General features: G+C 44.1%; 1 protein-coding gene across 2 annotated transcripts in view; it reads right to left on the bottom strand.

Annotated features, from left to right (window-relative positions):
- Positions 1 to 24497, bottom strand: part of cskl (c-src tyrosine kinase-like) — a 78551-nt gene that overhangs the window by 28906 nt on the left and 25148 nt on the right. For both annotated transcript variants that reach the window (XM_080440626.1, XM_080440627.1), the window contains exon 2: positions 4756 to 4844. In XM_080440626.1, the coding sequence (XP_080296752.1) occupies positions 4756 to 4770 (15 nt within the window). In that variant the 5' untranslated portion in view covers positions 4771 to 4844. The remainder of the gene's footprint in view (positions 1 to 4755; positions 4845 to 24497) is intronic.

Below are 24497 nucleotides of genomic sequence, written 5' to 3'. Positions count from 1 at the left end.
TAATGGTGGTTATCTAGGACAGTGGTTCCCCAAAGTGGGATCCGGGGACCCCCAGGGGTCCTCGGGTGGGGGGTACCAGGGGGTCCCCAGTCAAAAGATTGATAGTTAGGAACCAAATGGACCCTTATGGGTCTGTAACTCTAAGAGAGTACAAATGGAACCAAATGGACCCCAACGGGTCCATTTGGTTCCATTTGTACACTCTCAGAGTTAGATCAACACAGATGATACCACAGTGTAGATTGGGGTTCCAGAGTTCAAAATGGTATCAAATGGGAGTCCATGGCCTAATGCATATCAAACTGGGGGGGGGGTCCTTGATATAAAAATGTTTGAGAATCACTGCTATTATGTACAAATCTTCTCTTATGGGGGTCCCTCCCTGGCATATCTTTTCAAATGGTGGTCCGTGGGGCTAATATGTGTCAATTTGGGGGGGTCCTTGACATGAAAAGGTTTGAGAACCACTGATCTAGGAATGCAATTGTAACAGAGTGCTATGGAGTGGCCTTTGGATAAGAGCAGCAGCAGCACCATCTAAATATTCAAAAGTGTTACATGTACATGAGTGCTGCAGGCTGTGTGTATCCAGCTGTACAGTAAAGCCTTTTAACCCATAAAATCCGGGAATCTGTCTCATTTTAGATTTTTTGTTACAACCATTATTTTATACTTTGGCTATTCAAAAATGGCAGATCTACAAGCTCCTCTGTGCCGCGCTATGAGCTTGTAGATCTTTTATTTTTTTGAAAAATTTTGAACATTTTTGCAAATCTTTGAATACATATATTTTTAAAGCGGACATTTGTAAGTCTTTGCTTCTGGGGGTCCCTGGAACTAAATATTTTGAGATGGGGGTCCAATACATATAATTTTGGGGGTCCTTGACATGAAAAAGTTTGAGCAGCACTGATATTATAGCAACATACGTTTTTTCCCCAACAAACTGTTAGGATTTACAAGACATTTGTAGAATCCCCAGAAGCAAAGATTTGAGTTACAAATGTTCGCTTTAAAACGTATATATATTTTCAAAGATTTGCACACATTTGCACGATTTAAAAAAAAATAGCAGATCTACAAGCTCATAGCGCGGCACTCGGTGCCGCGCTATGAGCTTGTAGATCTGCTATTTTTGAATAGCCAAAGTATAACATAATGGTTATAGCTCAAATCTAAAATGACACAGATGCGTTCCGGGATTGAATGGGTTAAAAAAAGAGGGGTTGCTGCTTAGTCTGATGAGATCAAAGGGAATAGAAAGTGGCAACAGTTTTTTTTCCTCCTCTTCTCGTGAGTGAAGAGGCCGTCCTTGTATAACCCGGCCCGCGTTGCACAGCTGAATGGGTGTAGATAGATAGATGCTGCAGCCGGAGCTGACAGGAGAGCACATGCCTGAGGCATTACTTCATGACAGGATGACCACACCAAGGGACACACACAGTTCACATGGTCGTCGATATTAAAGGGATAGTTCACCCAAAAAAATACTTTTTTTCTATCGATTAGTCACCCCCCATGGAGACTTGGATTCATTTTGTTTTTGTCGCATTCCTGAGCCAATAATTCGATGACCAGCGGACCGGACGGCAGCGGTTCCGATAGAAGACACAAAGGAGACTCTTTGTGTCTCCTTCCCGGAACCGCTACCGGTCATCAAATTATTGGCTTAGGAATGCGACAAAAACAAAAAAATATCCATGAATTCAAGTCTCCATGGGGTGAGTACTTGATAGGAAAAAAAAGTCATTTTGGGGGTGAACTATCACTTTAAGGGCGGCTCATGGAATAAATCCAAATAAAATCTCACGACTGAAAATGTAATGATGAAGTTCAGGAATTTTTATTCTAAATCGTATGTTGCTGCTGTTCTACAATACAGCCAACCAGTAAAGAAATTACAGATTGAGGCTTTAAACTTAGCTTTAGGATAAGGATAATTCCTTTAACAGGTCCGTTCATGAAAGTCCTTACTGTCTTGTTTCCAATGAGGGCCTGTGAGCAATTAGGGGTTAAGAGTCTTGCTCAGGGACAAATTTCATTTCATCGACACATTTGCTGGCCTGGCCTGGAATCGTACCTGGGGCAACCAGGGCCTCTGGCTCCCTAGGCGGGCTCACTAACCACTCAGCTATGGCCTCCCCAGCTTTTATGAAATTTCGGAGACCATTCGTGTTTATGGCAGATGCTTCTAATATTCTATTGATAGTTTGAACACTTCAAATACTCTTTTAATCATAACGTAACTAATAACCGTGTTGTGAGTTTGTAGATCTGCTATTTTCGGTGCATTCATGCTTCCATAGAAGACATGCTGGCTTATGGAATCCAAATGACTGAGATCAGTAGTGGCGACTGAGAACTTTAATCCATGAAGGCTGAGTTATTTTTCACATTTCTTTCCATGTTTTAGGCCAGTGGTTCTCTCAAACTTATTTCAAGGATGCCCTTAACTCTAAAACAGTTACAGACCTACAGAATAAGGGTCCATTTGGAACCCTGTGGGTCCCTCCCTGGACCCCACTTTGAGGACCATTGTTTTTGGCATTGGGCGAAGGTTGTTTCTCGTCAGTGAGTAGTAGCAGCAGTACAAGATGACGCTTAAATGACTACAACATCCATATGACCAGCAATCAACAGAATGCAGAGTGAGAGCGTCAGAGCCATGATTACAACAAACTAATCTTTGTCCACTGGGCTTTATGAAACCTCATTTAAAACCCAGACACCTCCTAAAAATAACAAGAAGAGAAAAAAATAAGTACATGGTCATCAATTTGCAGACAAGGCAGTTTTTTTGCTCTCTATTTTTTTGCTTTTCTGAAAGGAACACATTATTATGTTTTAACAAGGCAGTAGGGAGACAGCGAGTGTGAAGGGGAGATGGAAACAACTCGGGTTTCTAATCAGCAGAGTAGTTTTCATGACTCTCTTGTGTCTGTGGAATACACTAAAGAAATTCAACAACAACAAAACCCTCATCTATTTGAAAAGAGGTCCTTTTCCCCTCTTTCTTTATTATTATTATTTTTTCAGGAGATACATGGTTCTCACCAAACAGCTGTGGTTACTGCGCTGACAGAGAGGGAAATAATAACACAGATCAGATCAATAGGGGAATGTGGAGGGGAGATGGTAAGATGGTAACCCTATGCTGAAACTGGTACAAGAGAGTCATTAGTTCGGCCACCGAAGACAGCCCAGGAAATATGATACGGCTAAAACAAGGCAGAGCATTTTGACGAATGTGTGTGTCCAACAGCTATGTGCATTAGCACCAGGGCAGCCCCCCTGGGTGAGCGCTGTTTGGGAAGAAAGCCAAAAATCTTCTCTTCTGGCGTGTATTATCATTATAAACGCCATCAAACACGCAGTAGGAGTGCTAACTTATTTTATTTGTGAAATGTAACTAGAACATGTGGAGCTCCTGTATAATTCAAATTCTATTTTAGAGTCTATCCCCCCAAATGCTGTGTGACAACTAAAGCCTGATTTGTACTCGGTTGCACACCCCGACCGAGTGTGGCGTGCCAAAAAATTGCCCATCTCTATGAAGCTCACAACGCGTCGCAGAGCGACACCTTGTGAGCTTGAAGATCGGCTATTTTCGGTGTGCTGCACTGCACATAACACCGGCACGCAACAGAGTATAAGTTTTGAGCATAAGTGAGAAACGGCACAAGGCTGTGGTTGTGCTAACAGCTGATGGGGTGAGAACGCAGGTAAATGCATGGATGCAGTGTTAATTTGACATTTTGATTTAGTTTCAGTCATTATCTTTTGAATAAATTTGAATTTAGTTTTAGTCATATTTTAGTCATCTGAAATATTTTACTTTTAGCCTAGCTTTAGTTGACAAAATATAAGATTTTAATCAACTAAATATTCAGTTGATTTTTAGTTGACTAAAATGTATTTTGGCAGGCTGTGATGGCGTCGTAATGCCCAACTTATACTTAGCTCACTGCATGCCGAAAATAAACAATCTACAAGCTCACTGCGACACGTTGTGAGCTTGTAGATCAGCTATTTTCAGAGTGTAACACCCACACGCAACTAAGCATAAAATGACTTGTCTGATTTCTACTGGATCTCTTCTCCAGTACCTCCCCAACATTTTTGTCTAGTTTCTATCTGTTGACGAAATTGTCAATAGGTTTAGTCACAAGTTTTAGTCATCACAGATAGCTCAGTTTTTATGTCGTTTTCGTCAGTGAAACAAAGATAGTCAACGAACATTTTTAGTCGACAAAATTAACACTGCATGTGATGCGAACCAGGGTGGTACATAATCGTCTAATCGTAATTATTTGAGATAATCACAATTATTTGAGATAATCGTCAATCGTTTCCATGTTCAAAACGTTTCATACATTTTCAAGCATTTTCTAAATAGTGTAAATAGCAGATCTACAAGGTCACAACGTGTCGCATCGTGACACGTTGTGACCTTGTAAAAGGCTAAAAACATTAAGCTAAGACTAAAAAGCAGAAAGGGAGATTTGGTTTGAGTTAGGCGGGGAAAGCCAGTCTGAAAAGGTGGGTTTTGAGTGAGGCTTTGAACACGGCAAGGCGGCTTTGATGTGAGGTGGGAGTGGGTTCCACAGGGAGGGGGCTGCAACTGAAAAAGCACCCCAGGTGGGTTTGTTAGTCCAGGAGGTTGGCATCACCAGACCGGAGGGAGCGGGGGAGGGTCAACTTAACTGTCAAGTAAAATGTCATGATTGTGGTGACAGCCCTTCATGTTCCACTCACCTGGATCCCAGACATGATGATGGGAGTGGGGCAGCAGGCGTCCTCAGGGCAGGGCAACGCTCCTCACTGTTCAGCAGCTACCATCAGAGCTGCAACAACAACAAGAGAAGACAGAAACATTCAATTTACAATGTATTCATTTCAACTAAATCTTCGATGTGTGTATGTAACGCCCGGGATTCGAACCCGGGTGTCCCGTGTGGACAGACAACATCTTAATCATTAGCCTAAAGGGGAGTTCCACCTTGGCTGGGGGAAGATACTCTCTCAGTGCCAAGCTACGAGTTATCCCGAGTTTTTTCTGAATGCCCTCAGTGCCAAGTACGAGTTATCCCGAGTTTTTTAAAAATTAAAAATTAATATATATATATATATATTTTTTTTTTTCTCAAGAATTTTCAGAACCCAAGATATCGTGATCCGAAGATTTGCTGCTCCATTCACTTCTTGTTCAACTTATTATTATTATTTTGTTTTATTTAGAAAAAATTGCTGGCACAGTATGAACATATTTTTTTATTTCATTGGCACTGAAAGAGTTAAGCTTTTGGTCATCAGGTGAACAATCCAGTGTTGCACACTTCCACATGTTGCTGTTGATAATTACACGTATGTAGATGGCAAGAACATGTACAAATAATGTGTCAAATGTATAAAATGCTAGATATTATTGCTATGTGATTCTGAAAGAATACCAAGCCATTTTAAGTCAAAGCATAGGTGCAATTTATGCAGAGTTTATAATCATTGAACAAGTTTTGCCGTCATGTAACTGTACAAACTCAAGAGCATGAATTTCAGGATGAAAATGGGTCTTCAATAAATCATAATTACAAGGTAAACAAAGTCAGCGGTAGGTCAACTATTTCCACAGGGGGCGCCATACTGTACTGCAGTCTGAACTGTATCCACAGGGGGCGCCATACTGTAGTCAGAGTCTTTTAACTTGACACATGTTTGGGCTTGAAACTAAAACCGGACTGGATACTATTACTCACACACACACACACACACACACACACACACACACACACACACACACACACACACACACACACACACACCCCCACACACACACACACACACACACACACACACACACACACACACACACACACACACACACACACACACACACACACACACACACACACACACACACACACACACACACACACACACACACACACAGTGCAGGTCAAAACAAAACTGACCCAACCACATCCTGCGGGCCAGTGAGCAACAAAGAAAGAGACAAATGAATCAGTCCGATTGCTGACTGCCAGGATTGTATAGGTTTAACCCCTTTAGACTTCCACGTACGAATAGCAAAAATGGCAAAAATGCAAGCTCCTAACATGACATGCTTTGTGAGCTTATAGATATGCTATTTCTGAAACTTATTTAAAACAATTTTGAAGAATTTTGAAGATAGGGATGCCAGGGTGATCCTCTGGCGTTTTGCATTTTGTTTTAAAATGCAAAATATGGTCATTTGTGGTATGGCCGACTTGGAAGGATTGTAAAGTGTTTAAGGCAAGCCAATAAGCCTAATTGATATACCACATCACACAATGACGTTGCTTGCCGTAAAGAACGGCATTGTTATGTGGCGTGTTGGCAGTGGTGTAAAGAAACTAAGTACATTTACTCAAGTACTGTACTTAAGTAGAATTTTGAGGTATTTTTACTGGAGTATTTCTAATTTTCTGTACTTTTACTTCTACTCCACATCATCTCAGAAGCAAATATTGTACTTTTTACTCAACAAATTTCTTTTGAAAACTTTAGTTACTAGTTACTTTGTAGATTTTGATTAATATTACAAAACATACATTACCCACTTCAGCCCTATATACATTTTGGCCATTTGAAAATAGCCGAACCCATGGTTGAATGCGTCGCGATGCGACGCATTGTGAGCTTGTAGATCGGCTATTTTCAAAAGATTTTTATACATTTTGAACTTGTGAAATGGGTCATGCTGCACAATGAGTACTTTTACTTTTGTTACTGTAAGTATATTTTGATGCCGATACTTTTGTACTTTAACTCAAGTGCATTAGGAATACAGGACTTCTACTACTCTTCTACTACCACCACTGCCTGTTGGTAGCTTGGAAATCAATTCTTCAGTTCAACCTTTATTCAACACCAACACTAACAGCAAAACAAAGGAGCTCCTAATTGTGACCCACGGCGAGTGATGCTCTGATCGATCCACCATCGGTTTAAATCAGCCGATTTTCACTCCAAATGACTTGTTCGGTCATTGCCAAAAAAAAGAAGAAAGGAGGGGACCAAGTATAGACCCCTGAAGAACAACCGGTCAATGAAGTTGCTGTAGGGCAGAAACCTCTGATCTCCATTTTGTAACTTTCTGCGTTTCTTTTCTGTAAATTAATGGCCTAAGTGATCATACTACAGCGTCACACAAAAGCATCAAAAGTAGCAGATCCACAAGCTCGAAATGCAGTGCGAAGCGACACGTTTTGAGCTTGTCGACCTTATACTTTTGAAAATGAACCCCGAAAAGTAACAGTTTTGGACATGAGGCCAAATGATATGTATTTGGCTGCGGACGTGCCAGGGATTTAAAAGAAATAGCAAATCTACAAGCTCATAGGGCGGCACTCGGTGCCACGCTATGAGCTTGTATATCTTTTGTTAAAGTGGTTAAAATGATTGTGACACTATATTAACTAGTTTAGCTGGGGACCCCATGTTACTCCCCCCAAAGGACCCCTGGGGGTCCCCGGACCCCACTTTGAGAACCAATGGTTTAAGTGGTTAAGCATAGTTAATATAGCATAGCGGACCTGTAAGTAACCTCACATCTCTCCGATTAATCTTATGAACCCCGACAACCAGTTAGTGGCCCTCACTGGTTAACCCATGGTTGACAACCAACACTAAAATCAAACCCAGTACAAAGTGGGGGGAGATTTGACTATCTGATCATCCGGCGCTGCATGCCTGCTGCTACTGGGTGGTTGGTGGGCTCAGGGTGACCTTGGTATATAGAATTACAAGCAGGGGAGTTAATCCTTCCCCGGAGAGGAGAGGAGAAAGTCAGGAGAGGAGGAGGGGGAGAGAGAGAGAGAGAGAGATACAGTGTGTCTGTGTGTCTGTGTATGTGTGTGTGTGTGTGTGTGTGTGTGTGTGTGTGTGTGTGTGTGTGTGTGTGAGTGAGAGAGAGTAAGAGAGAGAGAGAAGAGAGAGAAAGGAGAAAGCTAGAGAAACAAGTGAGAGAGAGGACAGTCAGACGGCGAGAGAATAGAGTGAGAGGAGGGAGAGAAGAGACAGATATCTATGCATCTATTTAATATAAAAGTTAGACAGAGAGAGAGAGAAAGAGAAAAGAGTGAGAGACAGACAGCGAGAGAATAGAGCGTGAGAGAGGAGGGAGAGAAGAGATAGATATCTATCTATCAATCTATTTATTTATATATATAAAGAGGGAGAGAGAGAGAGACAGAGAGAGAGAGAAAGAGAGAGCTCCAAGCATACAGTCAAGTGTCTGTGGTTGGAGCAAATGGCTCCACTCTTCTGCACTGCACTCTGGGTAAAACAGAGCTCCAGGGCTGACTAGACACGCAGGCACTGTGCTGGAAGAGGTGTGTGAGTCCTCGGGCGTTGTCATGTGGAACTTGAGTATGTTATGTGTGTGCGTGTGCGTGTGTGTGTGTGTGTGCCTGAGACAGCGCGTGTGTTTCAATGTTTACCTCAGAGACCATGTGTGTGTGTGTGTGTGTGTGTGTGTGTGTGTGTGTGTGTGTGTGTGTGTGTGTGTGTGTGTGTGTGTGTGTGTGTGTGTGTGTGTGTGTGTGTGTGTGTGCGTGCGTGTGCGTGTGTGTGTGCGCGTGCGTGTGCGTGTATATACGAGAGCCTTCGTATTAATGTGTGCACGTGCCTTAAAAGCTTGCTTGTATGTCCATGTGGTGATGTTTTTTTCATGAGAATGCACACACATATGCTCAGATAGTGTGTGTGTGTGTGTGTGTGGGGGGAGGGGGGGGCACAGAATGTGTGTTTGCCTGAGGAAAAGAACACATATGTATATGTATGCATGTGTGCTTGAGAGTGTGAATTGTAGATGTGTGTGTTTGATGGAGCGTGCACATATAAGTGCCTGACGGCCCGTGTGTGTGTGTACTGTGTACTATGTAAGTGTGTGTGTGTACTGTGTAAGTGTGTGTTGGTGTGCAGTGTTCTCGCCCCACTGAAGACAGACAGCAGAGTCCAAAAAGGCCGGCGGCCAACAGCATGGCTGCCCGGCTCAGCCGGCATCACACTGGGACGGGCACAGAGACAGACAGACACATGCCGGCACAGAGGAACAATGTGCCATCCACTGTTTGCCAGGGCATAGAGAGAGAGAGAGAGAGAGAGAGAGAGAGAGAGAGAGAGATACACAAGGAAGGGACAGCTCGCTCCTGACTGATTTCTGTCCAGAAACACTGGCTTAAACACAGACAGGAATGGAGAGACAGACAGACAGACAGACAGGCCCATTTCAACTCATTCCGGATGAAATAACAGGGAAATAACATGATCTGAGCTAGCCGGCGGAGGAGGTTAGAGTAACTCTGTGTGTGTGTGTGTGTGTGTGTGTGTGTGTGTGTGTGTGTGTGTGTGTGTGTGTGTGTGTGTGTGTGTGTCTATACTTCCAAATTTCCCCACAAGTATAGTAGAATTTCAAAAATAGACAACATAGACAAGAGAAATGGTTTGTTTTATGGTTTAAAAAGATTTTTAGAGTTATGCTTACAATTAGGAAAAGATTCTGGTTGGGGTTTAGGGTTTTGCGTTTAGACGTTAGGTTTTGGGCTTGGGGTGTTAGGAGTAACGCCTGATTTATAGTGGTGCGTCCGTGTCATGCACTGAAAATTGATGCATGACAAAATTGGTCTCGTTGTGAGCTTGTAGATTGGCTGTTTTTGGTGCATGACACCAGCAACTAAGTATAAACCAGGCTTTAATGTTAAAAATGGCATTTATAAAATTACTATATGATCTTAAAATGTTTTATGTCTTCACATCCACAAGTACAGTAATACAAGTGTGTGTGTGTGTGTGTGTGTGTGTGTGTGTGTGTGTGTACGAGTTTACGCGTGTGTGTCTGTAATCCTCCATGTACTGCAACTCACTTTGGAACAACCGAGGAGAACAGGAAGTTGAGAAAAAAAAATTAAGGGGGAAGTAGCTGACGCATATTTTCCAATCCAGGTTCGTGTGAGAGAGGGAGGGTGGGAGGGAGGGGGCCATGGGGTGGCTTGTGGGCAATTTCTTTCATAACAATGCTTGGTAATGCAAAGGGAGAGTTCAACATGAGGGCCATCATCATGCCCCGATCGCTGCCAAGACAGAGCAGACACAACAAGTCTGAAACAGCCTCGCGTTCAAGACGGGACAGGAAGTCCATATTGGAAAGAAATTGGGCCTCTTCCTTACTTCCTTCACAGGTCTTACCTAGCCTTAATTATACTAATTAAGGCCTTAATTATACTAATTAAGGCTCTGTTCCATTTAGTGTAGCACTAGTGGCTCTCAAACATTTGAATTTCAAGGACCCCCATAACTCTGAGAGTGTACAAATAGAACCAAATGGACCACGAGGGGGTTACACTCAAGAGTAACCCCCTCAAGGAACCAAGAGGGTCCCTGGACCACATTTTGAGACCCACTGGTGTAGTAGTGTTTCTAGGAGTGTTTCCAGTGAGCCAACAAGCGCAATATCAGCATCCTGACTCTGTTGGACCAGAATGGAGCAGAGCCTTAATTAGTAGAAATTAATTGGTAAGACGATGTGAAGGAAGTAAGGAAGAGGCTTCTTTCCAATATGGCTGCTGTGTATGGAGCAGATTTCCGTGCTTGCATCTCTACTCTAGTTGTTGGTCACTGGAGTACAAAAAAAAAACACTCCAACACCTGCCTCCCTGGCAAGCCTGATTCATCATTCAGCGTCACACTTGCGTCATGCGACGCAGAGATCCGTTGAAAATACGTTATTTTTAGTCACACGCGTTGCATGACACTTTGTCGGCAGAGTGGCGTTCCAATGGCAACCCATGTCTCAATTCGTCTAAAAGGCAACACAAGCTGTTTTGACAGCTTGCGCTTACGTCACCGTCCACAAGACTGACCACAGAGGAGTCTCCACACAAGTCATCATGTTCAGAGGAGAGAGCCATGGCACTGTGTAGACAAAGACTCTAATAATATAGAAGAACACCTGCTCTGCTGGCTTCACCACGGATGAGCTGACGTTCCCAAAACCTTTGTATATTTAGTTCGGACTATGGCCATCATTTCTTCTGAGTTCTGCACCAACTGTAAAGCCACAACGGAACGTTAGAAGCAATAAACAATGCATTATGACTCTAGCAAGGGCCTACTAGTATCCAATGGGCTGGACCCTCAAAGCACACACACGCGCACACACACACACACACACACACCATCAATGGCTTCACTTCACAACACCACTGCTCATATCCTGTGTTGAAACAGGAAGTAGCCTAATTGCAGACTGCAGCAGATTTGTATGCAGACTGACAGAGCCAAATATAGCCGTGGCCAGGCTCCGGGGCTGCTCTGGTATAGGCAGAGCGCGCCCACTTCTCTCTCTCTCACTGCTCTCTCTCTCACTCGCTCGCCCATTCTTTAGGTTGAGCTGGAGCAGACCGCTTCATCAGGCCCAAAGCCCAGACTGCTAAGCTGGCCAATGAGGGAGTGACAAGTGAGCGCTATTCTTATCAACTCTCTCCAGCGCCCAGGAATGCCTTGGAGGCATTCGAGAGCTTTGGCTACACTACAATGGTTGCACTTCTCTCCTTAACTTAAGACAAGTGGTGTGTGTGCGTACGTACGTGTGAAAGTGAGATGTTCACAGTCTAAAGCGTTTTAGAGCAAACTGGTCCTTCTTTGTAGGAGGAACATCTCCTACATCCTGTCAGGATTACGGGTTCCATTCCATGTGTTGCTCAATGGCTGAGCGTGGCACTGACAAGGCTGGAGTTATAGGGATCTGATGATTTAGAGCCCTGTGTGGAGGAACTGTTTTCCACAGTCCCGCTCCCAATGGATTTCTGACCATTCCCACCCCCCGCTCCCGCAATGGTTTCATCCCATGCCGGCCGCAGTTTATTTTGGACCGCGTGAGTGATCCCGCCCACAGCAACGTTTTAAAGTACTGTCTGCTGCTCCTGCAATGTTTTCATTGGGACCCAAAATACAAACAGAAAACACAGACAGAGAGAGAGAGATCATGGCCATTACAGCACCATGGACAGAGACACACAGCCTTACTGCTCGTCAGCTAGGTTATTAATAAATAGATGCATCTACTACGTTTCAAAATCATTTTCTCTTCCTCCAGTTCCTTTCCATTTTTGTCAGTAACAACAATTCAGAAACTTGTCCATATGTCTTTGCTTTTGTATTGTTCCAGCTTTGATGTTCTTTTCAAATGTGTTTGTCGACCCCATGCTGTGCTCTATGCTGAAACAGTGCTGAACACACAGTGTTGCATGCTTCAGGTTCACTACATCCAGGTTATTGGGGAATGCTGATCCTGCAAGTTGTTTGTTAGTTTGTTTGTTTGTAAATAACTAGAACCTCTAGAGTTCGACACCTACGTGCCACTGCCATAGTGGGGGTCCGGGGACCCCTGCGGGACGAAGGGCTCGCTTCTTTTGGGTTTGTTTTCATGAACCTGGTTGCTTGTTTCTCTCGCTAAACCTGGCAACTGTTGGAAAAAACCACAGACCGCATAGGGCTACATGTAGAACTGTTGTTTATAACGTGGTTAATAATGTGTTTGCGGGGGTCCAATACATTGAGGACCCCCTGGGGGTCGCCGGACCCGCGCGAATACATCGCGGAGACCTAGTGGTCTAGCTCTGAGAGAGAGAGAGAGAGAAAGAGAGACCATTGATGGTCAAGTGAGCATCAGTTTCTATTGAGAGAGGGACCGTGAAAAGGGGAGTGGCATGCATGAGGAAAAATAACATATCTTCAAGCTGATGGGGGTCACTATAATGGAGTATATACGACATTATTGCGAGCGACTGCAAGGGAGGAAAGTAAGTGCAACATTAGTAGCTCGCCCCCTCCCTTGTGAGTGTGTGTGTGTGTGTGTGTGTGTGTGTGTGTGTGTGTGTGTGTGTGTGTGTGTGAGCCCATGACGGTCCACTTGTGTTTCACAGATGTGGCAACACCAGCGCTTGTTTCTCGCACATGATTGGCAACACGGGAGACCCGTACACCATACACCGTAGGGCATGCGCGCGGCTTCTCTATTGGATAGATAGATAGTACCATTCTGTAAACAATCTCTGACATTGAAATAGGCAAGTCATTAACAAATGGCTCAAGAGCAGCATCTAAATATTGCACATACTGCAATCAAGTTCAATAAAGTAATAATAACAATAAAAGAACCAGTCTGTATAAACAATTACCATCTATGAAATAGGTAAGTGACTCACTTATGGCTCAGGAGTAGCATATTGCACCGCTCTAATAATGGACCTTGCGGGTCCATTTGGTTCCATTTGTACACTCCAGACTTACACACCCGTAAGGGGCCATTTGGAAACCCCCCAAAGAACCATGAGGGTACCTGGACCACACTTGAGACTCACTGGTGTAGCAGAGTGTTTCCACTTTCCTGTATGACCAGAATGGAACAGAGCCATTCATTAGTATCATTGGTAAGACCTGTGAAGGAGCCCAATTTCTTTCCAATATGGCTGCTGTGCATTAGCCTGCTTCGCTACGTTCGGCGGACTTTTTTTTCTCTCTTCGCTTCTCAGTCTGGAAAGCCTCCCATTGGGAGGTTTTGCAGAACTACACTGGAACTACATATGTTACGTTGGGCAACGTCGTTGCTGATTGGATGTTGTTCAAACGAATGACGAATCACAACGATCACACTGTTTTTTTGGTCCCGCCCCGCACCACAGACCAATCAGAAGCCCCAGGTTCGATTCGAAGCTTTTGGCATGTCCCGCCTCCCTTGGAGATAGGAGGCTTTCCAGACTGAGAAGCGAAGAGAGAAAAAAAAGATAGCCGAACGTAGCGAAGCAGGTTGGATCCCAGGCTAGCTGTGCATAGAGCCAATGACTTCCACATCATTAAGGTTAAAAACAGCCGTAACGGCAGCTCACTGACTGACAGCTTGGTGGTCTGTTGCTTCACCTGACGTGACACTCATCGCCATTCGCCTCCAGCTCTTTTTCTCCCTCTCCGCTACAGGAGGAGTGAGCAGTGTTGCCAGATACTGTGAGAGAAACAAGCAACCAGGTCTAGGAAAACCAGCCCAAAAGAAGCGACTATGGGCCACATGAGTACTTAAACATGTACATCAGCTATTTGAAAATAGCAGATCTACAAGCTCACAATGCGTCGCGATGCGACGCGTTGTGAGCTTGTAGATCTGCTATTTTCAAATAAAATCTTGCGGGGAAATTATAATAAGCAGATCTGGCAACCCTGCGAGTGAGTGCTTGGCAACGGTGCCGTGGTAACCTGGGCGAGTGACGTTAGAGTGCGTCCCCATCCTCTCCACTCTGGCAAATGACAGTGATGAGGGGAGCCTCTCTCCTCCACCATAAACATCAGAAGGCAGAATGCATCGCTGCAGCATCATGCCTGGCTGACATCTCACACCGGATGCCTTTCCACCACCAACCAGCTCAACGTAGACAAGCCTGAGCTTCTCCTCTTCCCTGGGAAGTCTTGCTTCCTTGCAGATCTAAAATTTCAATTTCCATCGACAACACCCTGGTGGCTCCTGCTCAGATAGGCTCTATGCACAGCAGCCATATTGGAATGAAATTGGGCCTCTTTTCCTTACTTACTTCCTTCACAGGTGTAACCATTGACCAATGATACTAATGATCAAACAGAGTCAGGGGTGCCGATATTTATTGTGCACGTTAGCTCATTGGAAACACTCTGCTACACCAGTGGGTCTCAAAGTGTGGTCCCCGGGGACCCTCGTGGTTCCTTGAGGGGTTTCCAAATGACCATTTGATTCCATTTGGAACCAAAACAAAAAGGAATCTACCCTGCACTCGTTATCAAAGCCTTGCTGGTCTCCCTGCATATTGTCTCGAACCGATCCAGAATGTCATGATGACACACCCAGTCTGACTTCAACCTCCCTAATTTTGCACGTCTCCCCGAAATGCACTCCCTTCCACAGGCTTGCCGTTGCTGCCCCCACATCCATTTCAAAACACTGGTGATATGACCTACAAGGCAACCAAGGGCTTTGCACCCCCCGCCCCCTACCTCCAGGACATGATCACCCCTTCACACTCCCCCATTTTCAGCTGGAGTCTGAAAACTCACCTCTTCAGATTGTACCTCACCCCTAGCACTCCTCATTCCTTGTCTCCCGTTGCGTATTTTGATGGATGCTATAGTTAGGCTATATTAAGTATGTCATTTAGATAAGCATGTTATTACTAGGTTTGACATTTACATAGTATCCTAGTTTCTTTGAAGCACTAGTGATTTATTTGCACTCTATTTATTTAACCATTTACACTGTTGTTTGTTGACAAGGGTTCATGCCAGTGTACTCTAATCTTGTCCTTTGTAAGTCACTCTGGATAAAAGCATCTGCTAAATGACTAAATTGGTACTTCATTTTGGTTTTATAAATTGAACAAAGACAAACATTCACATTTTGATCAAGTTGGAAATCACATGTTATACATTCTTGCTTGATTCATCACACTAAACTAAACCAGTTCAATTACTAAACTTTAAATATATATAATCATTTCTGTTAATGTATTTAATTGATTATTTGATTGATTGTTTTTCACCCTTATACTCGCAGACTGCTCCGGTACATTCTGATCCTGCTGCCTGGCTTGAGCTGGTAAGTGGTAACAGTAATTCACCTAAACATGGACTATTTTTAGATTGCAGTTTATTGATCCCACAGGGGGGATATTCAGTCATTAGCAGTCAGGGTAAATAAGGGTGCTGCTGATGTATGTTACGAGGAGTTACTGTGTTTAAAGAATGAAGTAGAGAGACGGAGAGAGAGAGAAAGGGAATGTGATGTGTTACTGTAGAATAACTTCCAGATGTTTATCACAAACACCATTTGCAGAGGGACAGGACGGAGGGGGAGAGAGGGAAGGCAAAAAGAAAAACAGAGAGGAGAGGAAAGCAGTGAGAGGTAGAACAGTTTATTATGCATGCCCCAAGGCAAGTCTTTTGAATTATTTCTCATCTTATGTGTTTGTGTCACTCTCACACAATGTATGTGTGAGAGTATGTATGGTGCAAAAGAACCAAAACTATTCTGCTATAAGGTGGTCCTAAGGAAGTCTTTCCTATTTTCTCTACACCTTCCTTAATAAACTAAACAATTCAACAATGTATCATCAACATGTTTTATGTGTTCATTAGCTGAAATTGGATTTATGAAAAATGCTAGATTAAATACTAGAAAGGTGCCCTCCTTCGAGCGCAGGTCTCCGCCTGGACGGGTTGCCTCGTAGGCTACCCAGGGGCTGCAAAATGTGGAAGTCAGTCATAGCCAATGGGAATGGAATATAACAAATATACATCTTGATCACATGACTCCAGAGATAATGTGTAGCGATTCGCGTTAGTTTTGGTTAAGATTTGTAGGAGTAGTAGCAAAAACTGTGTGGACAATTTTGTCTGGCACAAATGGCTAGGGGCCTATATCGCCATGATCCAAGGATCAAACCTTTTTCTGTTGGTGTCATGGTTTCTGGCCTTTAATAAAGAAAAAATGTCTTGTTGCTGGTTTACTCCATATAGCACCAAATTAGTAGAAGGGAAAGAAGCAGTTGCACAATGTAAAACAAACACCAACTACAAAAAAAAGGCTATTTCAAATGTACAGAAATGTAAGCAGAAGCAGAACAACCCTGGAAAGGCAATTCTCAAAGGCCAAAAGCCCATCTGTAATGTTGTTTTATGCTCTGTAATTCTTCACTGTTGATGACAATTTGCTGTTAAGACATAAGTCATATTCAGCCTGGTGTCCCTATTTTGGGCATGTCATTATAGGCCACATTTTGTAATAGTTTTCAAAAGTTAAATAAAGGGAATTGATATCACCACAACTCTTTACGGCCCAATCACCAGTCGGGAAAGTTTTGTTCAGTCTCACCACCACGGCTCCTGACTCACTTCTGCCCGTCTCTGTGCCTGCAGGGCAGGCTGTTGTGAGCTAACAGCCACTAAACTGAGTGGTGGCTCTTCAGCACAACTGTATGACACACCTAGACACTATGTAGAGTGTTATGTGTTGTACTGCTCCTTTGTACTGTGCAATTGTACTCATGCAATACTTGCATTTATCCTGCAAGGCCGGTCTTACTGGGGGAAAAAAACGATCCATTACAGGAAGATAATAACCCAGTATTGTCGATATCATATGCCTCTAGTTAGGCCAAATTCTTCACTAAAATCTATATCATAATAACAATGACATAATATATCTCCCAGTCCCTAACTAGCACACTCTCCTTCAGGCCATACAACAGGCTTAGCTCTCAGTAACGCCTCCCTCCCTCCAGAAACAACCAAACAATCCACCACCACAACATTATAATGTATTCTGCTAGAGTGACAGATTGGAGAGGGGTAGGTGTGTATGCATGGATGGATTAAAGCTAAATAAAACCTCACGACTGAAAAGTCCCAATCTCTGAATTGTGAAACCGTGTGAAATTCAATGTTTTAAAGCTTTTTAATACCTTTTGATAGCCCTTAAAAAGTTTATACCGGTGCAGAAATGGGTTGAGTGCACACATACAGTATATCAGAGCTTCAATAAAAAGTTGACTGGCGCAATGTGAATGTGCGTGGACAAGCAGCATGCCCGGAGCATGAAGACTGAAGAGAGACTACGCACGCAGGCTTTGGAGGAAGGCTTCACAGTGACTTCACAGTGGCGTGGAGTAGTTTGGATTTGGCCCGGTGAGCCCCAGACTCCAGGCTGTACAAAGTTGGTATTGTGGAGTTTACTGGCAGTAAACGAAACGGGCAGGAGAGAAATATGGAAATGTGACCTACTGGGTATGCAAATAACAGCAATGGTGCACAACACACACACACACACGCGCGCGCACACACACACACACAGACACACACACACACACACACACACACACACACACACACAGGGGGGCTGGATGGGAACAACAAACGTGGAACTGTCAACATCAAGATGACTGGTGGCTATATCGCATTTCCCCATATGTAAAATTCTGGACAGTCGACCTGCTTGCAGTAAAAAATCCACCGCTGTACAGGATGAATAGGCTCTATGCACAGCAGCCATATTTGGAAAGAAATTGGGCCTCTTCCTTACTTCCTTCACAGGTGTCACCAATGATGCTATTGCTATAAACACATAACCCGCCACGGTATTAATTACCTTCATCCGATGAATTTTGAAACGCTGTGGAGAAAGACGAAAACAAAAAAACAAAAAAGGCGGAGGGAAGGGGTAAGAGGAGGGATCTGTGTATTCAGACGGACCACAACTTTCCAACCGCGATCCGCCATTTTGGGGCTGGGGCTCGCTGAAAACAGTGGTTTTCAATGCAAAAAACAGCAACTGAGTTACAGCCGTTTTTCTGAAAATCCCATAGTCAGGGCGGGCGGAAGTGACGTTTTTTTGAATGATCTCACATCCACATACTTCTTCTCTCATTGACGATGGATCATCCCAGAGCTGTGTTACGGTGCCTAAAACAGCGTGCCTAATTTTATAGAACGTATTTATGCGATTTGGCGGACAAGTGCGCTATTTAATAAACGCATTTATGCGCGATTGGCAGGAAATGAGGTTGTGTTCCATTCTGTGGAAAGAAATTGGGCCTGTAAGGGTCCATTTGGTTCCATTTGTACACTCTTATGGGGGTCATTGAAATTAAAACGTTTGAGAACCACTGTGCAACTAGTGCAACACAAAATGGAACAGAGCGTTAATTAGTATAGTTGGTAACACCTGCGAAGGAAGTAAGTAAGGAAGAGGCCCAATTTCTTTCCAATATGGCTGCTGTGCATAGAGCCTATAGAGACACACAGGCACCTAAGGGAGAACCGTCTACTGCGCAGTTGTCAATGCAATCCATATGAGAGGCATTGTAAAATACCGTAATTTCACTGGTTGACTACTGAGGCTGTAGCGATTTTTGTGGGTGTTCTAATTAAGTGTCCCATTTGTTTGATTTGTCATTTTTAATGTGTATTTTTATTCAAATCAATATCATCTCCAGTTCATGTAGGATTATTTTAAAATTAGGCTAAATTGCAGTTACAGTTAAATTCAGTGGCTTCTATGGGCTGGCCTGCAGTACACCATTCCCGAGTGATTGTGCCGTCTCAATTGTGGGCGGGAAATTGTAGGCGCAGCGCCCGTGTGTCTCTATTCACATGATGAGGCATGTGGCGTCTACCGTTCGATGGCATGTGGCGTCTACCGTTCGATGGCACACTCGTACTATTCCATCACACGTCTCGGTGGCAAACACAGGTGACTGTAATCAAACAGCAGGTGATCATCATTAGGCTAAATGACAAACCCCGGACAATGAGCTGAGGCAGTGGGACCAGAATGTGTGGCAGAACACATCATGAGACTACTAGTGTGAACACAGGCTGACAAAACAACATGTCCCTGGTTGGCTGGCGGCGAGGAGCAGGGGATGCAAATGACAGACAGCAGGCAGCGCGCCGCATACATAAATGAGGTAACCAGTTAGTGTTTGTACTGTGAGTGTGGTGTGACATTAACCACACAGACCTGAGGCCCATTCTACAAATGTCTTCTAAATCCTATCAAGTTTTCTGAAAAACTCATGTTGCTACCGGTATATCAGTGATGCTCAAACCTTTTCATGTCAAGGACCCCAAAATTATATATGCATTTCGCCGCGGACCCCTCCCCCCCCACCCCCCCATCTCAAAATATGTTGTTCCAGGTACCTCCAGAAGCATAGATTTGAGTTAAAAAAAATGATTAAAAAAATATATATATATATTCCGCGCTATGAGCTTGTATATCTGCTATTTTTGAATAGCCAAAGTATAAAATAATAGTTAAAGTGGTTAAGGTTATTGTGATGCTATATTAACTACTTGTGCCGGGGAACCCCTGGAACCCCCCCTCCCAGACCCCACTTTGAGAACCAATGTGCTACATAGACACAGATGCTTTCACGGATTGAATGGGTTAACCACATTAACCCTAGCGTCCCTATTTTGGGCATGTTGTTGTTCTCAATTCTAAAAAATGTGCATATAGGCCTAATGCTTTAATTTGCACGTTATACGACAGTGTTGTGCAGCAAAAATAGCTGATCTACAAGCTTGGCTATTTGCGTTTTTTGTGTGGTGTCAGGCTTTAAGTGGTCGACTACAATTTGGATGTGCCACTTTCCATTTGACATTTCAGACATTTAGCCGACGCTATCATCCGTGGCTGGAGTGACTGAACATAGCCGTGTGCGTGTGTGCGTGTGCGCGTGTGTGTGTGTGCGCACGTACGTGTGCGCGTGTGTGTGTGAGAGCGAGAGAGAGAGTGAGAGTGCATGTGAAGGCTGAAGCATGCTTGTATCTCCTTGCTTTAGCGAGCCTCTGGCTGTGTAGCGTGGGTTGAACCTGTGGCCTTCTGGCTAACGGGACTGTCCCTCTGACCAACTCATTTAGATCCCTCCGCATCACCACAAAGTAAATGCTGCTCTCAACCAAGAAAGAGGAACAAGTCTCTCCACTGTACACACACACACACACACACACACACACACACACACATGCTGAGATGTAAATCAGTTCACAGACAGCCACAGTGGCTGCATGTCCACAACAAATCTACAAGCCCACAACATTGTTGTGAGTTTGTAGACCTGCTATTGTTTTTTTTATAATCGTTAATTCATCGTAATCAAGGCAAACGTTTGAAATCATATCACTCAGCCCAAGTGTGTGTGTGTGTGTGTGTGTGTGTGTGTGTGTGTGTGTGTGTATATATTTACTTGTGAATGTTTGTCCCCCTCTGCTCTGCGTGTCTGTCACCTTCTTCCTGCCAGTAGGAAGCAGGAAGTAGGCTCCAATTAGTGCCTCATATGGCGGAGACATGATGTGCCCTGAGATAGAAGCAGCCTCTAATAAGCCACTGTGTCCTTTTCATGTGGCTGCGTGACCCCGTGCCTGGGTCACACACCCTGCTGTGACACGGCTCCACGTCATTCAGCCTTCACATGGCACTCACACACGGCGTGTGCGCGCACGCACGCACACACACACACACACACACACACACACACACACACACACAGAGTAAAATTCTCTCTGTGTTTATTCAACTCCAGGAGCGTACAAATGGACCAAATCAACCTGTTGGTTACATTTGTACACTCTTGGGAGTTACAAACTGATACATTAATACTGTGTACTGTACACTCCCAGACATAGACAAAAATACCGTACCTCGTAGGGTTGTACCATTAATATATACATAAAAAAATAAGTTAAAAAAATATGTAAATCTATAAATGTGTTTGACAAATTGCACGAGGGTTTAGGCCTACAAATATTACAATCCCATCAGGGAAATCCTTAAAATATCACAGTCAAAAAGTCTAATAATGGCCAACATATCAGCTCGACCGATACATCAGTCTGGCCCTATTAGTACAGTAAGTTACACACATTCACACCTGGGATCTGCCCAGTACAACAGAGGTGCAAAAACCCCAGCCGTTCTTCACTGAGCAGCAAGCTCTACCACCAGCCTTGCTCAAAGGCGGAGGAGAGATCGTCACTCATCCATCCATCCCTGTCCAAGGCTTTCACACACAGCCACTGAAGGGGTTTGAACCACCAACCTTTAAAGGCCAACGAGCTAGCATCGTAAGTCAAGATTAGACTCGAGACAACGTGTCCCTTATGGGTCCAAATTAGGTCCATTTTCAAACTCTCTCGTCATTTAACCCATTCAGACTTGGAAAGGCTATACGTTGTCATACCTTTAAATCCGGGAAAGCATCAGTGTCATTTTAGTTGTTACTATATATCGTTGCTGTCGGGCAGAAACCTCTCATCTCCATATTCTAACTTTTTGTGCTTTTTTCTTTTGTGCTTTCTTGTGCTACTTGATTGTACGTACTACAGCGCCACACAAAAGTATGAAAAGTAGCAGATCCGCAAGCTCGAAACACGGCTCGAAACGAGCTTGTAGATCTGCTACTTTTGCCATTTATTTATTTTTTAATCCTGAAAAGTAACAGCTTTGGACATATGAGGTTTCTACCCGTCAGAGACGATATAATAGCAACAACCAAAAACATAGGTTAAGATTTAGAAGGCGTTTGTAGAATCGGCCTCAGGTCTAAACGGGTTAAATGAACACTAAGGATTTTTTTCTTTCTTCCCGAGTGCTGTAGTGCCTGCAGCTGAGGCAGTGCTTCTATCCTTATGACAGGCTTTCCTCTGGGAGGACAAAATGAGGCCAGTCTCTCCGACTCTCTCCCTCTCTCTCTCTCTCTCTCTCTCAGCAGCCTGCTGCTGGGGGGGGTCCACTGGGGGGGTCCACAACCACCTCCACTCTGCTCACAGCCTTTACATCATCACAGAGGAGACAGCCAGGGGGTTGACCTACTCTCAGTGCTTCTCCTACATTCATCATCTGTCACCTACCAGGGATGTCACCGGGGCGGCGGGAAGGCGCCGGGAACACTACAGACTAGGGCGCCCCCCTCCCCCCCTCTATGAGAAATGACTGGTCACACATACGGCTGCGATAGTGTTTGGGCTTTTAGGCTTCATAAACAAAAAAGCTGCACTGGGCAGATATGACAAATAACTTGCATAATGTAATAATTTCACACAAAAAAAAAACATGAATAGTGGAAATAGCTTGTAGATCTGCCATTTCCACTATTTTAGAAAATGTTTGAAAATATGTGAACATTTTTCAACATGGAAATGACGATTATGTGATTATGTACTAATTGTGACAGACCTAGTAGTCGCACAGAAAAACCAATCCAGAGGGGCAGATTCATTGTGCACTAATGATCTCATATTGCCGATTTCAGTTTCCGACACATCATGTATTATACCTATATTGTTGGCATAATTGCAGATATTGATGTTTTCTTTTGGAAAAGATCTCTTCTCTCTCTAAACCACGGTTCCCTTGTCTACTCTGTACTCTCTCTACTGCTAGAAATGTCACCCACTGCTCCTGAATGAAGCATGAGGACGTGGGAGAGCACTTTCACAGCAAGCGGCGGCAGCAATCGTCTCCCATCACCATCTGCTTTCATCTGAATGTGGAAGAAATACCGGAGGAGGACAACAGCCTGACAGACAGACAGACAGTCCATAGCATATCATGTACAGTATATATGAACGCTGCGTTGCTCACACATTTATGTCTAACCTCAGGTACTTACCACACCGGATAGATATACGGTACCGTACTATGTGTAAATATGTAGATCATTTGATTGTTTTTTTTGTCTTTATTATCTCTCTTCCCTTTGCCCCCCCCCCCCTTCTTCTGTTTTTCTTATGGAAATTACAAAGACGATGGAGCTGGCACAAAAACTAATTTTACCCACTGTTTTACACCTGTAAACCTGTGACAATTAAGTTGATTCTGATTCTGACCAACACAGACAGACAAAGACAGACAGACAGACAGGCTGATCCTCGTGCTTCAGTGATGTAACCATTAACAACAAGCATAGGCTTGTTTAATGATCACACACTTGACTACAAAGACAAAGAACCAGGATGGCGGGGGGTGGGGGGGGGGGGGGGGGGGGAGACGACGACGAACGAACGAAAGGGAGGGCTGTTACATAGGAGGGAGGGAGAGAGAGAGGGAGAGAGAGTCAGACTGAATTAGGAAAGGCAAGGGAGAGGAGAGGACAAGAGAGGAGAGGACTATTTATAGCCTCTTCATATGGCCAACGGAACGGTGCACCATGCTCATATTCATGACTGCATACATTACAGCATCTCTATGTGTAGGCTGGATGTGGGGGGGGGGGGTTCCTCCACTCCACTCATTAGCCATCAAGGAGGAGATGCAACAAAAGGAAATTCTTGCCTCGAAGGTGGGCGGACAGCTGGAATAGTGTGTGTGTGTGTGTGTGTGTGTGTGTGTGTGTGTGTGTGTGTGTGTGTGTGTGTGTGTGTGTGTGTGTGTGTGTGTGTGTGTGTGTGTGTGTGTGTGATAAAACTCCCAGGTGTCATTGGCACTGAAAGGTAAAGTATGATAAGCAGAGCAGACGCGAGCACAAGCACACATGCACAAGTGTGCGTGCACACACACACACACACACACACAGTGGTAGTGACACACACAGAGAGACAGACGTACAGAGAGACACACACAGGGAAAGACAGACAGACAGAGAAACAGAGACACTGACACAGAGAGACACACACACACTGACACAGAGACAGACAGAGAAACAGAGACAGACACGTACAGAGACAGACAGAGAAACGGAGACGCATACAGAGACAGACAGAGACACGTACAGAGAAACAGAGACACTGACACAGAGAGACACACACACACTGACACAGAGACAGACAGAGAAACAGAGACGCATACAGAGACAGACAGAGACACGTACAGAGACAGACAGAGAAACGGAGACAGACACACCAACACAGAGACAGACACACTGACACAGAGTAGGGCT

The sequence above is a fragment of the Gymnoscopelus braueri genome, assembly GCF_963280865.1.
Source record: "Gymnoscopelus braueri genome assembly, chromosome: 1".
In the NCBI taxonomy this organism is placed as follows: Eukaryota; Metazoa; Chordata; class Actinopteri; order Myctophiformes; family Myctophidae; genus Gymnoscopelus; species Gymnoscopelus braueri.
This window is presented reverse-complemented; position numbering and strand designations above follow the sequence as displayed.